The sequence below is a fragment of the Plectropomus leopardus genome, chromosome 24 (genome assembly GCF_026936395.1).
Source record: "Plectropomus leopardus strain MGB_pleo_1.0 chromosome 24, ASM2693639v1, whole genome shotgun sequence".
Taxonomy (NCBI): domain Eukaryota; kingdom Metazoa; phylum Chordata; class Actinopteri; order Perciformes; family Serranidae; genus Plectropomus; species Plectropomus leopardus.
In genome coordinates this window covers 2230951-2248887 of record NC_142199.1, presented here as the reverse complement: position 1 = coordinate 2248887, position 17937 = coordinate 2230951, and the positions used below count along the sequence as shown (strand labels likewise).

The window sequence follows — 17937 nt, the reverse complement described above, 5'->3', positions numbered from 1 at the left end:
ACACAAAACAAACAAAAAAGAAACAAAATTACTACAAAGAGACACAAAAAAAAATTACTACAAAGAGACACAAAACATCCGCAAGGAGACACAAAATTACTACTATAAGATGCAAAAGAAAAAGACAAAATGACTACAAAGATATGCACAACAAAGCAAAAGACACCAACATTTTCTGAGATATAGTGCAGTAGAGTGTATAAAGAGGCAGTACAAGTACCTCAAAGTTGTACTTAAGCTTGACACTTGAGTAAATGTACTTAAGTTACTTTCTATTACTGTTTTCAGAGATGAATATTATTTTAATTTTGTGCTAACAAAGCATTTGAATCGTGAAATGGGGGTCGTCTGCCCGAAAATTTTGAGCATCAAACACTTAAATTCCAAATTTTTAGTGATTTTTTTTTTTTTTTTTTAGCAGAAATTCACTTTTCTGCAATTTAAGGAGTCAAATTATTTTGTCAAAATAAAAGTCCTCTGCTACTTCATGTTTTTATTTGGTTTGGTTTATTATTAAGGATTTGGAAATGCACATGTTAAATATACAAATAAATCAATTACATGAAAATAAAATCTACAAAATAAAAATAAGAATTTTATTGATGAGGACAGAAATTACTGGTGCAAATGTTTGGGTTTTTTTTCTGTTCTCATGAAATATTTGAAAAAATCTGTGATATTTGTGTCGTTTTAAAAATTATAAAAATAATAGTTTTGTAATAATTCATAAATTATTGTTGAAATAAATTATATTCAATTGAAAATATTGCGATGCCAAAACAAATTATCTCCTTTTTTTCCAGCAGTATTTTGAGTTTTGTTAACAATGAGCTTTTTTTGTAGGAGAGGTAAAACAAAATATTTACTTTCAGCAAATGCATTAACTTAACAAACAACAGCAAATTCTTATTGTCGTTGTGTTTTTTTTGTTTGGTTTTTTTTTTCAATCATCAGCCAAAATATCAGTCTTTCCGATTTGAAATCGTCAGTATCGTCCCTGAAGGCAGGTCCATATCGGTCGGGCCTAATTTAAACCTGTATCCTCCAGACCACAACAGGTGCCCCCCTCCTCCTCCCTCCCTTTAGGCTCCACCTGTCCTCTCTGCTCCGCCGGCGACCCAGAAAGCAGCCGTCATTCATTAGCACTGGTATGCCGATCCGCCGGGGGGCCGGGCAAACCGCTCAAACCCCCTCGGTCACCGGATCGGCGGCAGCTGCTCGGCCCCCCGGTGCTATTTTCACCCTCAGGATAAAGTGATGTGCAGCCGCAGCCCGCCCGCACGGCCCCAGCAGCTCCAGTCCGACCACAGCAGAGCCAGGATGAAGTCCAGCGGCGGCGCGCAGCCCGACGGCTTCACCTCCGACCTGGACGACCTGGACAGCGGCAGCGACAGCTCCGGAGGGAAGTCCACCGGAGACTGCAGCCCGCGCAGAGAGCCGGGGGAGGCGGTAGGGGAGGGCGCTGGAGGGGGTTCCCGCTCCGGTGCGCAAAGACGCAGGAGACGGCGGAGGCGCAGCAGCAGCGGCGGAGGTGGAGGAGGCGCGTGTCTCCCCGGTGTGAGTAAACAGAGGCAGGCGGCCAACGCGCGGGAGCGGGACAGGACGCACAGCGTGAACACGGCCTTCACGGCGCTCCGCACGCTCATCCCCACCGAGCCCGCCGACCGGAAGCTCTCCAAGATCGAGACGCTGCGCCTGGCCTCCAGCTACATCTCGCACCTGGCCAACGTGCTGCTGCTCGGGGACAACTGCCGGGACGGACAGCCGTGCCTCGGATACCAGAGCATCCTGCACGGCAGCGCGGCCCTCAGCGCGCCCTCCCTGCGGCCCATCTGCACCTTCTGCCTCAGCAACCAGAGGAAACTGGTGAGAAAACACTCGTTTTTACGCACGGTCAGAAAGGCACATATCTGCTCCAAAGTCACCGCGGTCAGTCCGATACTTCTAAAAGCGGAGCAGGTGATGGCACCTGTGCAGCCGCATCCTCTGGATTTTGGAAATAGACTCTGTGGTGCTGAGTTTGCGCGGTTCAAAGGTGATCGGGGTTAACCAAAGTTGCAGCTGTTTCTCCAATGATTGACAACACAAAATGAAAACAGCTGTGGTGCCTTTAAAGCAGCCATACTCAATTTAGGGCCAAATCTGGCCCCCAATAAGGTACTGGGTGGCCCTCTAATTCACATTAACCATTAAGTGATTCGCACTGGGAATGGTTTTGTAATTTAAGTATACATAAGGTGCCAGGGTGTATGAAACAGCATCAAAATAGAGCTTGTTGATCAAAAAAGTGCCAGTGGAGGATCCCCACACCTCCGACAGCTAAGCCCCTTCTGTCCTAAAATATTAGAAATGTCCTGAAATACTAGAAATGTCCCAAAGTCCTTGAAATGTTAAAAAATCCTAGAAATGTCCTGTAATACTGGAAAAGCCTTAAAACCCTGGAAACATCCTAAAATCCTGGCAATGTCCTTAAATCCTATAACGGCTCTGAATACCAGACACATCCTGAAATACTAGAATTGTCCGAAAAAGCCTCGAAATATCCTAAAATCCTAGAAACTGCCACTGCGACTGGCCCCTGGCCTCCTGTCATATTGCAAAGTGGCCCCCAAGCAAAACATGTTGAGGATCCTTTTAAATTCTAAGTTGACTGAATTTGAGAGGACAATTTGAGGTAAATTGTAATGATTCAACTAATCTTTTAATTTTCAATCGACTTAAAAATTTAAGGCAGCCTGGACACTGGCTTTTTTTTTTAAGTTGAAACAAATAATGTAATTTTCACACAAACAGATTTTTTGGTGATGTTCATGCAAGAGGCATTTAGTAAATTACTTTAACTATTTTAAAATTACTTTTAATTACTTTAAAATTAAAATGCAATATTACTAACAAACTTTAAAAATATGTCTATATCATGGGGTTTTCAAGACTTTTGAATGGTTGATTTAAGACATTTTTAATACAACTAAGCCCTTATTTTAAATTGTGTTGTTTAAATTTAAAGTTACAAGAAAATTACCAGAACATAAGCACCAAAAACACAACCTGTAAATACAAAAACAAACAAGTAGATAACCTACAAAAAGTGCTGAAAAATATGTATACACATATGTTTTTATCTTCTTTTCTGTAACATAATTTTAAATATAAAATTATGATAAAAATCATTTTCGAATTATCCTCCCCTAATTTTCAAAGTTAATTTAAAAATAATTTTCTTGTCACTTTTTTTCTATTTTTTGCAATTTGTGAGACATTTCTTGCCAAGTTGGGCTTTGTCTTTTTTCACCCATGTTTGCAAAAGAAATTAAACCAATTTGCTTAATTTTCAAAGGGTTAAATAGCTTGTGAAAGGGGTCTGCACAAGAAAACTGATGTCGATTCAGGTTTCTAAGGGTTAATATTAAATATTACTGATGGTTTTCACTCGGTGCAAATATTTCTATCCTAAACACACACATGCAGTCGTGGATTAGAGGTGTTTACGATAGTTTACAGCAGTTATAAATAGAGACTAAAAACTGGCACGAGATCAGGAATATTACGTCATTATTACTTTTATATAAATTTACCATTACTGCATTATTTTTTTAATTGGCGCTCTGCAAAAAAAAGTCTCATAAAGTCTCCAAATAAAATGAATAAATTATACAAATTAGGTATAATTTCACCTTTTCTGGCACAAATGAGCCTGAATTGTCTTAAATTAAAGGCTATTTTAATACAATAAATAAAGTAGATTTCAAATAGTTATTACAAGAATAAATAAAACTGACAGAAGTAAGATGATTCAGAAAAACAGAAGTGTTTTTAGGATGAAATGGTGCATTCACTGATTTATGTTTCTTTGCCTCCACAGCTGAGAGACGGAGGAAAGCACTCAGCTGCCGTGTGAAGCAGAGCGGCTCCGGACAGACGGCGAGTCCACCGTGACGTTGTTTACATGTAGACATACACCTGTTGTATATAATATATAAATATATTTATTTTTGGATTAGACTAGAAAAAAAGGACAAATTAACACTGAAAAGCACTTTCTGTTCACGTTGGTGCTTCTGGACGTCTGTGTTTTGGTTGAGCTGTAACCTGAGCCGATGTGTAAAGCTGCACCTGACGGGGGGCTATTTTGGTCCCACGAATAGTACAAACTACTCCCCAACCCCCAACGCAACCCCGACTCCTAAAAAAAAGCCTTGTCGCCTTCAGTCACATGAGGGAAACTGAAGAGCAGCGGTTGCTGTCAGTTGAGTGGCGCTAACGCTGCCTTCAAGTGCCGTCAGAAATGTAGCAATCACTCAGCGGCACTTTGAAGGATCGGTTTTTGACTCTAGCGGTGAACGGTAGGAACTGCATCAACACCGACCGAACCGAGCTCCGCTACAACTCGCACCGTTTGCTCTCCGCGTGCTAAAACATCGCACATCTACGAAGTCCTGAAAGGTCAAAGTTTCTATCTTGCACGCACAGATTATGAGTTATGAGGTCAATTTTTTATGTTTTGGGAGAAAGTTCATTATCTTGTGCAATATTTTAAAAAAATGCAACTTTTCTTGTGCACAGTTAGTTTAAAAAAAGACAATAACTTGTGCATGCAACAAAAATTGGACAAGACAATGTGTGCACGATAACACGTTCCTGCAAAATAACACTGAAGATGAATAACTTGTTCCCAGAAAACAACTTGTGCACACTAGAAAATAAGCTTATAAGATAATTTACTCATAAAGTGAATGTTTCTATTCTTGTGTGAACAAGTTTATTATTTTGTGTGCACTAATGTGCAAACATACACAAAAGTTATTGTCTTGTTCCCACAAGACAATAACTTGTGTGCACAACATAAACAAGATAACTTGTTCCCACACAATAACACTCAAGATAAATAAGCTGTTCCCATAAGATAATAACTTGTTTTGCGCAACTTAATTATTTTGTTTGCTCGAGTTACTTATGTTGCGCTCATAGAAAACTTCACAAAATAACTTTTACATCAAAAAATAAATAAGTTGTTCCCACAAGATTATTAAGTTTCTCCCAAATTTGTCTTGTGTGCACAAGATAACATGTTCCCACAAAATAATAACATGTGGGCACAACATACTTTGTTCCCACAAGACAACAACTTGAGCACAACTGAATGAGCTTGTTTGCACAAAATAAAAATAAATAATTAGATAAGTTTTCAGGACTTCAGGGGCTCTGCACATAAACGTCAGGAATCACAATTATTTCTGTATCCTGCAGGAAGGTATCACGATTTTTCGCAACGTGATCACAAATTTGTGTTTCTGTAAAGTTTCCACTCTCAAATCTTAATGGTACATTTTTTGGTACGTTCAAAGGAAGGGAACTGCATTAAAGTCAATGATTTGACGTGATTTAAATGCAAAATTAACCAAAAAAAAAAGAGCATTTTCAACTTGAGCCAAAAGAATCACGCAAATCTCAGATCTTTATGAATCTACTTTAACGTACAAAGACGAGACATAAAAGCAAAGTTAACAAGGTTTAAATATATCACAAGGGTTTTTTTTAGGGTGCTTTGACAAAAATCGGGGAAATAATACTATTTCTGTCAGTTTGGGTAATCTTAGTGCCCTGGTTGGACTCTATTTGTTTGCAAAATGTACGTTTGCTTGTCCTTTGATTCGATTATAACGGCCTGAAATTTCCTTTATTTTTGACGATTCACAAACAGTTCAGTAACATTTATGCTGCCTTGATGCACTTGTGGAAATCAGAAATCTGGAGTTTCAAAACTGGCCACTGAAGAAAGCTTTGGGCTCGGAAGTTGCCCCAAAAATAGGCGTTTTGTTCCTAATCTGAAGATGGAATTGGAAAATGATCAAACTGAACGGGACACGACTGTAACTTCAACACTTTGTCTTTTATCTTTTAGCTGTTTAGGTCTGAAGATGAAATGTTGAGACATTTGCAGTGTGGTGAAATGTTTACTTTTGCATTGTTGCACAATCTCTGTATCACTTTAAAAAATAACGCTAAACTGTGACGTTTTGTGCGCGCGTGGCGTGCACGGTGCATCAGGCCGCCTTTTGCACGAATCTGGAGAAAATATAAAGAATCCTTTTTACAATCGGCTGGATCCCTCGATATTGATCATACAGCACACACGGATGAAAACGTTGCACACTACCTCAGACCTGAGTTCGATATGAAGGCCTACCTCTGAATCTAATGTGTAACATGACGATAGATAGAAATGTACTTGAATACCTGACAACTGTGTCCTTTGCACATCGCAAATACTGAGAAGCTGCTTGAAGAGAAATGTATTTTTGTACAATACAAAGTGAGAAAATCAAACTGTCTGCTCCGTCTCTCTGTCAAAAATACTGCAGATTACACCTTAAATAACACATTAAATTTGGGCTTCTTTAAGAGAACTTTCTACTAAGTTTAATTCTTATAATGGCTCCTTAAAGCCATTAACCCTTTCAAACCTGAGCAAATTGGTTTGATTTCTTGCAAAAACATGGACAAAAGGCAACGGGCAACTTAAAAAGTCATGGCTCTAAAAATGTGCAAGAAATAAGAAATAAGTATATATAATGATATATATATAATAATATATAGTATAATAATAAAATATAAAAAAATACAACCAAAACTAAACAAACAAATGACATCAAAAGTGATTATTTGTCTTTCACATAATTAGATATAAAATTAAAATTATTTTGAATTTTTAATTTCCTCTTTTTTAATAATTACCATAATAACAATAATTGTCACAATTTACTAGTTTCTTGCAGTTTGAGGGACATTTCTTGCAATGAGAAAATTTGAAAAGCACAATGAGCAAGAGGCGTCCTGCAAAATGCAGAAAAAAATAGTAAAGTGACACAAATTAACTGAAAATTAGCTGGGGAAGATTATTACAGATTATGAAAAAAAGGGAGAAATTTCCCAGAAAATGACTTTTTTAATAATCTAAATTACACACTTATACTTAAGTTACTTAAAGAAACTTAAATTTTGTTTTGTCACTTTCTGGAGGTCAATCTATTTTTTGTTAATTTTTTCCTTGTCAATTAATTTACTATAAATCAATATTAATATATAGTAAATTAGATATATTAATAATAATAAAAATAATATTACATATTACTATTAGATTAGATTTTAATGTCATTTTTAAATCTATGTTGAAAAATGAAAAATAAATTTGTCTTGTACCGTGAAAGCCAAAAAACACAGTCGAACCATTTCAATAATCTTTATTTTCATAAAAAAGTCAATCGGTTTATATCAGATTAAAGAAAGTAGAAACCAATAATAATCAGTCAGCTGGCGAGGCATCTTACAGGGGGGCGTGTCTTCTGACGGACCGACCAGAGTGATCTCGACACGCGGTACACGTTTACCCAAAAGTCAAGAAAGGAGGCGAAGTTTAAGACCCAACAGGAGCCAAAACATGAGCTGGGCGAAATAAAACTCAAAAAGGGGAGAAGAAATTAAGAAAAACGTTGGCAAAAATCGCTTTTTCGTCGGCCTTATAGTCGCATGGCAAAAACGCGAATATCAAACAAATTGCGGTTCTGATTCATACGAGCGGCGGCCATCGAGTTCGCGTGGAATGTTTTGTATCCAAATTACAGAAGGAAGTACAACAATCATAATAATACCAAAAAAAGAGGGGGAGTTATTTATCGTTTTCCGCTTCCACTGCGAGCCGCCACGCCCGAACATGTTACGAACAAGGACCGAGCCCTTTTTTTGTTTAAATAATGTTTAGGTCATGTTTTGGAGTGGTGGAAGGGTGCGTGTGTGTGTGTGTGTGTGTGTGAGGACAAAGAAGTACCAGGAGGTAGAAGAGAAAGACGGGAAAAAGACATTCTACTGCTCCTGCTGCTACTTATGAAAAACAAAAGGGGAAAGAAAAAAGCTCGTCTGGCCGCGGAGGATTTAGTCCGTCTCCTCTTCGTCCGATTCAGACTCTGCAGAGAGAAAATTGACTTTGTTAAAACGCTTTTGAGCGACCCTCCCGTCACCATAAATCACCACGTCTCACACTTCCTGGCTATGATAAATGCTTGATTTTGTTTTTTTAAATAAAAGGTACATTTAAAAACCGTGATTTTTAAATAAAATACAAGCACTTAAAGCTGACTGTCCCTCCACGACGCAAACATCAAATTACATTACTCCCTCGAGTGTTAAAAAATAATTTATTTAAATTAAATTATCAGCTGTTTTGCAGCCCTCTCGTAAAGCAGAAACCGTCCCTAATGCCACTCGCTCCCTCCCCAAAATTCAGCGCAACTATGGAGTGAATTACGTCCACCTCCCTGACAAAACAGCGCGAGATAACTGGTGCCAACGGATGCCTTAACCCTTTAAAACCTGAAATTTGTTCTGTGTTTTTATTGGGAGAAGGCTATGAGCAACTTGACAAGAAAGTATTCAAAATTAGCACAAAATTTGTGAAAAAATAAAGAAAAAAGACTGAAAATGAGCAAAAAACAATAAAATGGCGTGAAAAACGTGCCACTGTACAAACATATTTCTGACATGATTTTAAACGTATTGATATTTTCTGGAAATCTCCCGACTTCTAATAATTTCATCTCTCTTTTTCTTTTCATCTTTTCATAATTTCTTGTACTTTGCCAAGTTGCTCATTGCTTTTTTTAAAGACCGTTTCGGAGGTTTTAACGCTCGTAAAGCGACGACGGTTCAGGTGTTAAAGGGTCGAGTCATCCAGTTAAAAATGAGATCTGCATCGTCACTGTAGCTTTAAAGCGGAGCGAGCTACAGCAGCTTTCACCTGCCTGACTCCTCACCTGCTGCGTCTTCACACTGGCTTTTCTTTTGGGGCTCCCAATTTTTGGGGAGGCATTTTGACCGAGTTCGCTCCACATCTTTACTGACTTCTGTGCGTCTCTGACACAGGATGTCAGACGGAGCGCACCATTTCCCCGAAAGTGCGGGGTGCGGGGCATCAGACGACAAGTTGAAATGTGTTTGAATACATTTATGTATTCAGGTTCCTGCAGCTTCAGTAAAACGACGTTTAGGACTTTTTAAGGCTTTTTAATGCCACTAAAAATCCCAAAACTGAAGTGGGACAACTGTTTATCACCCGAAGGTTTATTATGACATAAAACACGTTTCTTTAGTCCAGTGAAAAAGTGAGATTCTCTACGGCAAATGTTGAAATTAAAAACCATATTTTGAGTGAAACACGACAAGACAATGAATATATTATGACAAAAACAAGTGGGAAATATCACAACCTCTCTGGTTTCCTGCGTGATTCTGTGTTTTTCACTCTGGATTCTCAGCATGAGGAGTTTTATAAGAGGAATTTATTTAATTTATTTTATTTAATTTACTATTAAACAAAAATAGGCATTTTCTATTATGTTACGTCAGAAAAAAAGATTATTTATTACTTCCTATGGGTGAGCATTTTCAAAGTAATGAATTTAATGCCTTTTAAGACCTTTTCAGGATTTGCTGAAACTCTGTACGTTTTTGATGCGTATATACGTACGTATGTTTATACGTATCAAACAATGAAGAATGAAACTCGCATAAAATGCTAAAACAGTCCCTCTGAGTTAAAATACAACCTGCCTCTGTGACGCTTCACTGCTGCTGAAGAATCAGCAGGAAAATCCTAAACTTCAAAAACACATTTCCCAACAAAAATCCAGTTTAACCTGTAAAAGTTCATCAAAAATCACATTTCTGGCAGCGAAATGAAACGCATCAGTGATTTATCTGATCATAGTTGAAAGAAGAGGTCAGAAAGTGCGGAAAATTATCCTTAAATTCATCTTAAAAGCGAAATTTCCGGCACGCAGCCGAGACGTGATGACTGAGCATCTTTTCAAAAAAACCCGCCGTGAGACCGGGCGTTCGCCTCGGGGTCAAAGTGTGTTTTATTACCTTCCTCGGCATTCTTCAGCCACTCGACGAATTTCTTCATCTGCTCGAGGAAAACGCTCTTCCCCTTGGCAACGTGGGCGTCGGTGTACCACTTCAGTATGGCCTCTTCGCTCAAAACGTCCGCTGTGAACGAGGAAAGAGGGACGTGTCAGAACTCAGGGTGTCTGATGTGATGATATGATGCACTTTTGCAAAGCGGAGAAAAATTTGTTGACTTGGTCGTGCGTGCTGCGGATTACTCAAACTTTAACCTTTTGAACCCTGGATCAACACCTGTTTTTGCTGCGTTCAGACACTTTTCACAGCATTTAAACCAACGAACCGTGAGAAAATTGTTTTGAATTTTTTAAAAAACGTTGGAAAAAAGACAAGGAGAAACTGCAAAAAATGCTCCGAAAAAAAATACTAAAATGTGACAAGAAAACACCTTAAAAATTAACAATGGGGAGATTATTAGATATAATCCAAAAATGTCAAAAAAATATATTTATCATTCTTATGATTATATATTTAAATTTCTTTTACAGATTTTCTTTGCGCATTTTTTGAGAAAAATATTTTTCCCACTTTCTCCAAAAATGATTTATGGGATCATTACTAGATATTATATGAAAAAAAGTTAATATGAGATTTTAAAATTATTTCACAGAATTATATTTCACTTTCCTAAAGGTCACTTTATTGTCTAATTATATTTTTAATTTTCTATTTTTAGATTATTTTACCGTAAGGTTGTTTGTTTTTTTTTAAAACTAATTTCTTGCTATTTTTGGGGGCCGTTTCCTCTGAAGTTGCTCTTTGCCTTTTTCAGGTGTTTTTGGAAGAATTCAAGCCTATTTGCTCAGGTTTCCAGGGGTTAAATGGCATATTTTCTCAGATTTTACAGGAAAATGTGTCCACCAAAGTATTTTATTATAAGTAACACAACATTTTCCAGTAAAGAAATGTTTTTAAAAAATGACCTCATTCATGTCAAAAGTGAGTGGACTGTTATAAAGCTAAAACAAAAGCAGACAAACTGTCAGTGATGTTGGATTTTGGGGACGTGTGAGGACGCCACACTGCGGCAGAGACACCGACCTTTGTAGAGGAGCACCACGATCTTCTGAAAGGCCTTCATGAAGTGGATGTTGTCGTAGCAGTACTCCTGGATCTTCAGCAGCAGGCTGAGCTCGGACAGACCCTGGGAGGTGAAGGCTTTCAGCAGAAGGCTGTATTGCTGCGGAAACGAGAGGAAACGTCAGAGAAAAACACACTCGGCTCGCTCTCCGGGGAGCGATAGCGTGTGTGGTAAACGCTTGCCGGTGCGTCACTGATTAACAGCAGGATAACGCGGACGCAGCTCTTCACACGACTACAGTTTAATCAGAGTTTCGTTGTTCTCGTTTCTGTCGTCGGGAACTTTCACACCTCTCGTAATTATCACAGCAACAGTTCAAACGCCACTTGTGACGCGACGTAACTTCACACACGCCCTCAGCGCCGAGCTCGGCTTCTTCAGAGTGAAACAGGACGAAATAAAACAGGTTTGATTCAGTGACTTTGTTCCTCGACTTCAGAAATAACACGTTAATCATCAGATTCTGTTACTTACTGTTGTTTATTGAGTTTGTGCCGGTTTGTTATTACAAGCTTAAAAATATTAGACACAAATAAAATTTTCTACTTTCATTTAGTTTATTTTGTTAACCAAAATCCATCCTTATAATAAACATGAAATATTCATTAATTTTCAGAATTTTTACCTTTAAAACGCCGGGTTTTAATCATCATGCCACTATGTTTTATATGAAAAAAATAGTTATTTTTAGTATATTATTATTTTGGATTATCACAGCCTGGAATATGTCAATTATTTGCAGTAATATTGATTATTTCTGATTGTAGATTTATTGATAATTATTATTTTTTATGCAGTGTCAAATAATTACACTCATAACGTGTAACATAAATTATAAATTAAATTACATTAATTAAAGAATAAATGAAAAAGTAGAGAGTGAATAAATTAAGAGAACAAAGCTCTATTGCTGAGAACAAACTGTACATTTTCAGACGCGCCACAATCTGCAGCCGCTGTGGTCAGGTTCAGTATTTGTTGCCCAGAGCAAATACGTTTGATTTTATTGGAAGGAATATTACAAAAAAATTGGAAAAAAAACAAGAAATTAGTTTTTAAGAAGAGTAAAAAATAATTAGAAAGTTTGGAAATAATATGTTTATGATTGTTATACTATTTATTAATAATGTTACAAATAAAAATTCATGCACTTATTTTTTAATTTTGAGTACTTTATCTTCATTTTTTTAAAAAAAACTTTTCTTGATAATTTTCAGGTTATTTCCTTTTAACTTTTTAACAATTTTTTGGGTGACTTCTTGTTAAGCTCATTGCCTTCTTCCAATGTTTTTTTTATTTATTTATTTTTTAAATTAAACTAATTTGCTCAGGTTTCAAAGGGTTAAAGACCTCGACGGTGTTGCATACCTTCAAGTGTTTGATGGCTTGTTCAGTCACCAGCTCTTCCTTCTTGTTCCACTCCACGGAGCTCATCACGCTGGTCCAGATGATGCAGATCATGGCCTGCTCGGAGAGGTTGGCCTTTTTCATCTCCTCTTTGGTGAAGGCGATAATCTGAACCAAACAGAGAAAAAACATTTAAAAAACACATTAAAACTGAGGGAAGAACTCCTTTTTAAGCCAAACCAGCCTCAGTGTTGCGTCTCTTTAAAATGATGCAGCCGTGGTTCAGGCAGTGACAATCTCAGCGCCCTCGGGCCTCTAATAACACCAGCGAGCAGCTCATTTGTATTCAACTTCATGACTCATCGTGTCGCCGCCTTTGTTTAGCAGCTAGCGTCTGAACTGATAATGCGTCAGTCGCAAACACAAAAAATTATGCAACGTGACAAAGGAAGTGGGGCGTCAATAATGAAGACGTTTGGCAGAAAGGAACAATAACGTTCAGACCTCCAGTAAACTGTTATTTACTGCAGCAATAATGTTTCCTGTTTAGAAACATTTCCCAAAACTTTAAGTCTTCTCAACTATTTACATGATTTAGTTTTTAAGATATGATCGTTTTCATGAGCAGAGTGCAAAGGTGACGCGGTAGATTTATCATTCATTCCTCTGGTGCCACTTTATGTTTTTGCACTTTACATAACGTGGCGTGATGATGTCATTACGAAAGTCTTTGCTTTCTGCTGCAAAAAGAATGAATGTTTTTGCTATTATGGTTCCTGTTTGACATCGATTTTAACTGAATCATGCAACCAATGCATTTTTAAAGGGTTAACTTCAAATCAGCCTCACCTCCTTCTGAGGGTCACCGCGGGACATCTGCTCCTGGAGCTCCTTCTGCAGCTCCTTGCGGGCGCCGATGGATTGCTGGTTGCGGGCGAAGTCGGACAGCTCCTTCAGCCCGGCGTCGGTAAAGTATTTAGAAAAATGCTCGCAGCTCCGTTTGTTGGCAGGAAAGAGTTCCTGTGGGTCAGAGGTATGTTCAGGTCGGAATTAGAGTGCAAAAATAATCACATAAAACTCCAAAAAACTGAAAGTAACTTAAGTAAAATTGTGCTATTTGAAACCTCCTTGATTTTTTTCAAAAAACAAGAAATGACGCAAAAATTAGCACAATACTAGTTAAGAGTTACAAGGAAATTACATAAAAATAAGGGGGAAAGGTACAAAAAGAAAAAAAGAATAACAAGAAAATATAATTAAAAAAATAAATTAAATTAAAAAACAAAAGGTAAAAAGCAAAAAAAACAGAAATTACCCAAAAAATTGCAATAAGTTTGTAAAAAGTTCAAAGAAAATTGCCTGAAAATTAGAGAAAAAAACAGAAAGTACAGAAAGTAAAAAACAAAAACAAAACATAACACAAAAAATAGTGAGAATAAAGTAAAACCTTACAAGAAAATCCCCTGAGAATTACAGGAAAAAAACCCAAAAAGAAACCCCAAAATTAGCCAGATAATAACAACAAAAAACACAAAAACATGAAAATAAGGGGTTAAATAAGGGATTATCAAAGTAAAAGGCAAAAACAAAAATTAGCAAAAAATAAATAAAAAATGTAGAGATAAAAACAACAAAAAAACAGCAGCAACAAAACACCAAAACACCAAATTTACCATCAGCCTGTTGTCCATGCCGACTTTGCGGAGACTGCCCGCAACAGAGTTGATGTCCTTCTCATTGATCCACGACTTGAACAGCTTGACAGCGAAGGCTGCAGATACTCCTGAACAAAAAACAAAAAAAGTCTTGGTACAAAATACGCAGTTTGTGTCCTCACAAACCCAGAGGCAACATTTTGGGGGAGGACCCAATAATTTGGGGAGAGTTGGCCCTCACCCTCTTTGACGAGGTTCTCGTTGAAGAGGCTGTTAAGGATGGAGGCTGATATGTTGCCGTTGGCCAGCAGGATGCCCGTCAGCATGGCCAGTTTGTTGCGCTCAGACTCAGTGAACCCCTTTAGAAACAGCAGCAACTACACGGGACGAGAAACAAAGAAATACAGGTTTGTGTGTAACTCACAGGTAACAGTCGTCCTGCAAACGCTCCCCGTTTTAAATACACCAACAAGTGAGCTAACCACACCTTCACATTAGCAACAAACAAAGGGAAAAAAAACAATGACTGGGCACTTTTTTTGCTCCTCGTTGAAGTTGTTTTAAGTCGTTTTTTTCAGGACGTTCCTGCGAAAAACGCAAAACGCGAGGCACTCCGCAATGCAAAAGCAGCGAGCTAAACGCTTCACACTTCCGTACAGAGACAATGTCCAAACAGCAGGCCCGGTTCAGTTTTAAGTACTTATTCAAATACCGATCTTAGCCTGTAACAACAAACAAAAAACACTCACCTTCTTGATCTCCTCTTCGAAACCCTTCTCCAGGTACTTGTAACGCCTGATCAGCTTGTTAAAAACCTAGATTTTTGAAGGAAAAAGACCATTTGCTTAACTCAGTGCTAAAATTATTTATAATATATATATAATATTTAATAAGAGGTACAAACAGTAGCTCTTTCTACCTGAGCGTATGCTTGCATTGTCTCCAGGTCTTCTTGTGCCGTGAAGAGGCAGAACTCGGTGCGGGTCATGTCGTCGGAAAGAGTCCCGCCTGGGGCTGCACGAGAGAAAATAAAAACAACCGCAAAAGTCAAAACAGGAGTGCATGTGCTGCACAAACAAAATAATGCACGCCTTTTTTCCCTGCCAACTGTCTCCTGCCCTTTAAAATAAATTATCTACCAAACTCAACAAGTCTTTGGACTTAAATGTCAACACTTGAGGGAAAAACATGCACACATTTCTTAACACGACTCACCCAGCATGCCGCCGGCCACCAGGATGTCAAAGAGCGTCTCTGCATAACGGCGGTAGTCAAGCTTCGCGCCAGAGGCATCAAGGAACTTTGCGACCGCTTCCAAATCAGTGCCAGTTTGATTCAAGCCTTGTACGATACTTTCTTGAAACTGAGAAGGGTCAAATCTCTCCTTTTCATCTGCAGACAAAGGACACACGTTTGGTTCATATTTTAAAAAATAATAATTACCCAATAACTCCCAAAATCAAGGTATTAGACACACAAAGCAGAAAACACAAACCTCTTTTCCTCGTTTTGAAACGCTGGCCTGTTAGCGTTGGCTTTTGCTGCTTTTGATTATTCATAAAAGACACCCTGAAAAAGGAGAAAACACAGACGGTTCATGTTTGCTGGTGTTGTGCAGACACACTGAACAGTACACAGTGCTCCCTGTAATTATGTTTTGTCCTGCCAGCATTTGGGTGAGCTCCATGACACCATCATGAGTTCACCGTCGTAAATTATCCTTACATAACACAGACTGTAGCTAAATATGAACCTTTGGTGTCTCACGAAAAGATCAAAACAGACAAAGAACTGATTCTTAAAACTAGTATTCAGTGTGTAAAGCTCCACTGTTGTCCTGAAACTATTACAAACACACTTAGGTGCCACAATGCTGCAGTGTGTGACAGGTTTTTCTTCATGAACATAGCTGCTGCAGCTTAAATCCACATTCAAACTCTTATTTTATAAAGGAGCTGTTTTTGTTTTATAAACTGCTATGAAGAAACTCCAGAAGAGGGATCACTCATCAGGAAAAGCCCAATCATTGTACTAAGTCACAAAAAATAAATACATTTAAAGCTTAGTTTATTAAATGACTGAAAATAACATTTTTTAAGTTAAACATTGCTCTGGTTTTACTACTTTTTTGCCGTATTGATCGAACATTTCATATAATGCAAATAGTCAAACAAATGCACCTTTTATCAGTGTAAAAACCACAATGCACTTTCTATTTAGGAAGATACTGAGGCCCATTGTTTTTAAGAAACAACACAGCGATGTGGCATCATAAGAAGATAAAATTCGTATAAAAATATTCATTTAAACAAGTTTTCTTATTTTTCTTCTTTTTTTGGGGTGTAATGCGAGCTCCATTATAAAGGTGGTTTAGATCTCGCAAAGAAATTTTTTGGTAATCCTAAAAACTTTGAGTGCTGGCTCTTTTATTCACAGCAGCAAAAAAAGAAGCGACAAAGTATGAATATCTGATCAAAAGGGGTCAATGAAAAGTCACATTTATGAGGTAAAATACTGAAAATATTAGATAAAAAAGCAGAAATAATGGGCCGGGGTTTCAGGATACTACTGTGACTTTTTTCCCCCATAAAATGTATGAGCTAAATCTCACAATATTATGACTTTTTTACTCGTAAATGTAGGCCTACATTCTTTAATATTGTAATAATACTTTTTCTTGTTAATTTACAATTTAAACATCGTAATAATACAACTTTATTCTCACAAATGTCAAAAAGCAAATTCTAATAATAGTGACTTTTTTCCCTTGAAATTAAAACTTTTCTTAAAATAGTCTGCCTTGATTTACGAAATCTAACTTTCTTTTAATTAAAAATGTGCACTGTCCTTTTGCACCATCGTCTGAGATTAGTACAATGTGCAAAATCTGCAATTTTGTCCTTTTAACATAAATAAATGAGACTTTAAGTGCATTTAATATCACGATAATCGACTAATATGATCAAAGGACTAACGTGAAACTAAACGTGTTTTATACAAGTCTGTTTATTTTATGTTAATATGTCAATAGTATTAATAAAAGTAAATTAGTAATATTAGTAATTTCCCTGCAAATGAAGACAAAAGACAATCCGAGGTGACACAATAAACCGATTATCAGTAATCAATCTGGTAGATATTTAGAGTTCACCCCTTCACGACAAATGTGACTCTAAAGTTGATGTATTTTGGTAGTTTTTTTGCTAAGTTAAGGACAAACATCGGCTCGGATTTAATGAAGGATTCCCCAAATTACAGCCGGCTAACTGTAGATTAGCATCGGCTAACTGTGGGCCTAACCATGCGCTATTAGCCGGGCCCGTTAGCTGGCTAACCATGTTTGTTTAAATAATGTTACTAATCCGCTGCTTACGCAATACAGACAACCACAATCTGCCCGGCTGCCTTTCAACAAAACTTTCTGTCGAAATGTCATCTCAAATTTCATTTTATCATTTAGACAATCGTGAATTCTGTAAGCTAAAATAATGCTAACGTTACGTTTAAAAAAAATCGCCCCTAAAGCAGCGCCCATGATGGCAACATTCCCGGGTAATAACGCCGTTTTTCACGATTTAACGCGGCTTTTTAGCGTCTTTACGGCGGTTTTCGGGTGCGAGGCGATAAAGAGAAAGTGGAAATACAAGTACTCACCGAAATTAATGCAGATAAAAAACGGTGTTAACCAGGGGAATCAAACTAACAGTGTCAACCCTCTCGGCGGCCCAAACAAAAAGACCTTCCCGTTAGGATTTCCGCAGGCTCCGCCCGCTGCGCATGCGCGGTTTAAAGGGGCTTTCCGTTTCATTAAAAAAAGAAAAATACTATTTATTATTTAATTATTTAATTATTTTAATAAAAGCGGAGTCCACAAAGGAGCCTAAGAGGGAGAAAAAA

The 17937-nt window shown here is 37.6% G+C and overlaps 2 protein-coding genes across 3 annotated transcripts; one reads left to right on the top strand and one right to left on the bottom strand.

Moving 5' to 3' along the window:
• Nucleotides 1–134: 134 nt before the first annotated feature.
• Nucleotides 135–5412, top strand: LOC121962936 (basic helix-loop-helix transcription factor scleraxis). Its single transcript, XM_042513270.2, has 2 exons — nt 135–1866; nt 3863–5412. Exons 1-2 carry the CDS (start codon nt 1258–1260, stop codon nt 3896–3898), a joined length of 645 nt encoding a protein of 214 aa, XP_042369204.1. The 5' UTR covers nt 135–1257; the 3' UTR covers nt 3899–5412.
• Nucleotides 5413–7224: 1812 nt separating this feature from the next.
• Nucleotides 7225–17847, bottom strand: bzw1a (basic leucine zipper and W2 domains 1a). 2 transcript variants are annotated; one of them, XM_088074778.1, is made up of 12 exons: nt 17695–17846; nt 15536–15609; nt 15256–15432; nt 14960–15054; nt 14790–14855; nt 14282–14417; nt 14059–14168; nt 13235–13405; nt 12407–12553; nt 10999–11137; nt 9919–10041; nt 7225–7961 (listed from the first exon to the last, which is right to left on the bottom strand). In XM_088074778.1, the coding sequence occupies exons 2-12, from the start codon at nt 15597–15599 to the stop codon at nt 7930–7932; spliced, it is 1260 nt and encodes a 419-aa protein (XP_087930904.1). In that variant the 5' UTR covers nt 15600–15609; nt 17695–17846; the 3' UTR covers nt 7225–7929. The 2 variants fall into 2 exon arrangements, with proteins under 2 accessions (XP_087930904.1, XP_087930903.1); XM_088074777.1 differs by lacking the exon at nt 7225–7961 and adding an exon at nt 8170–9852 and having other exon boundaries at nt 9885–10041; nt 17695–17847.
• Nucleotides 17848–17937: the final 90 nt, after the last annotated feature.

Coding starts and splice junctions, on each gene's coding strand:
- bzw1a (XM_088074777.1), bottom strand. CDS start 15,599: ATGAATAATCAAAAGCAGCAAAAGCCAACGCTAACAGGCCAGCGTTTC. Junction 14,418..14,789: donor TCGAAGAGGAGATCAAGAAG/GTGAGTGTTTTT, acceptor CGTCCCGTGTAG/TTGCTGCTGTTTCTAAAGGG. Junction 10,042..10,998: donor CGTGGTGCTCCTCTACAAAG/GTCGGTGTCTCT, acceptor CCTCGTTCACAG/CGGACGTTTTGAGCGAAGAG.
- LOC121962936 (XM_042513270.2), top strand. CDS start 1,258: ATGTGCAGCCGCAGCCCGCCCGCACGGCCCCAGCAGCTCCAGTCCGAC. Junction 1,867..3,862: donor TCAGCAACCAGAGGAAACTG/GTGAGAAAACAC, acceptor TTGCCTCCACAG/CTGAGAGACGGAGGAAAGCA.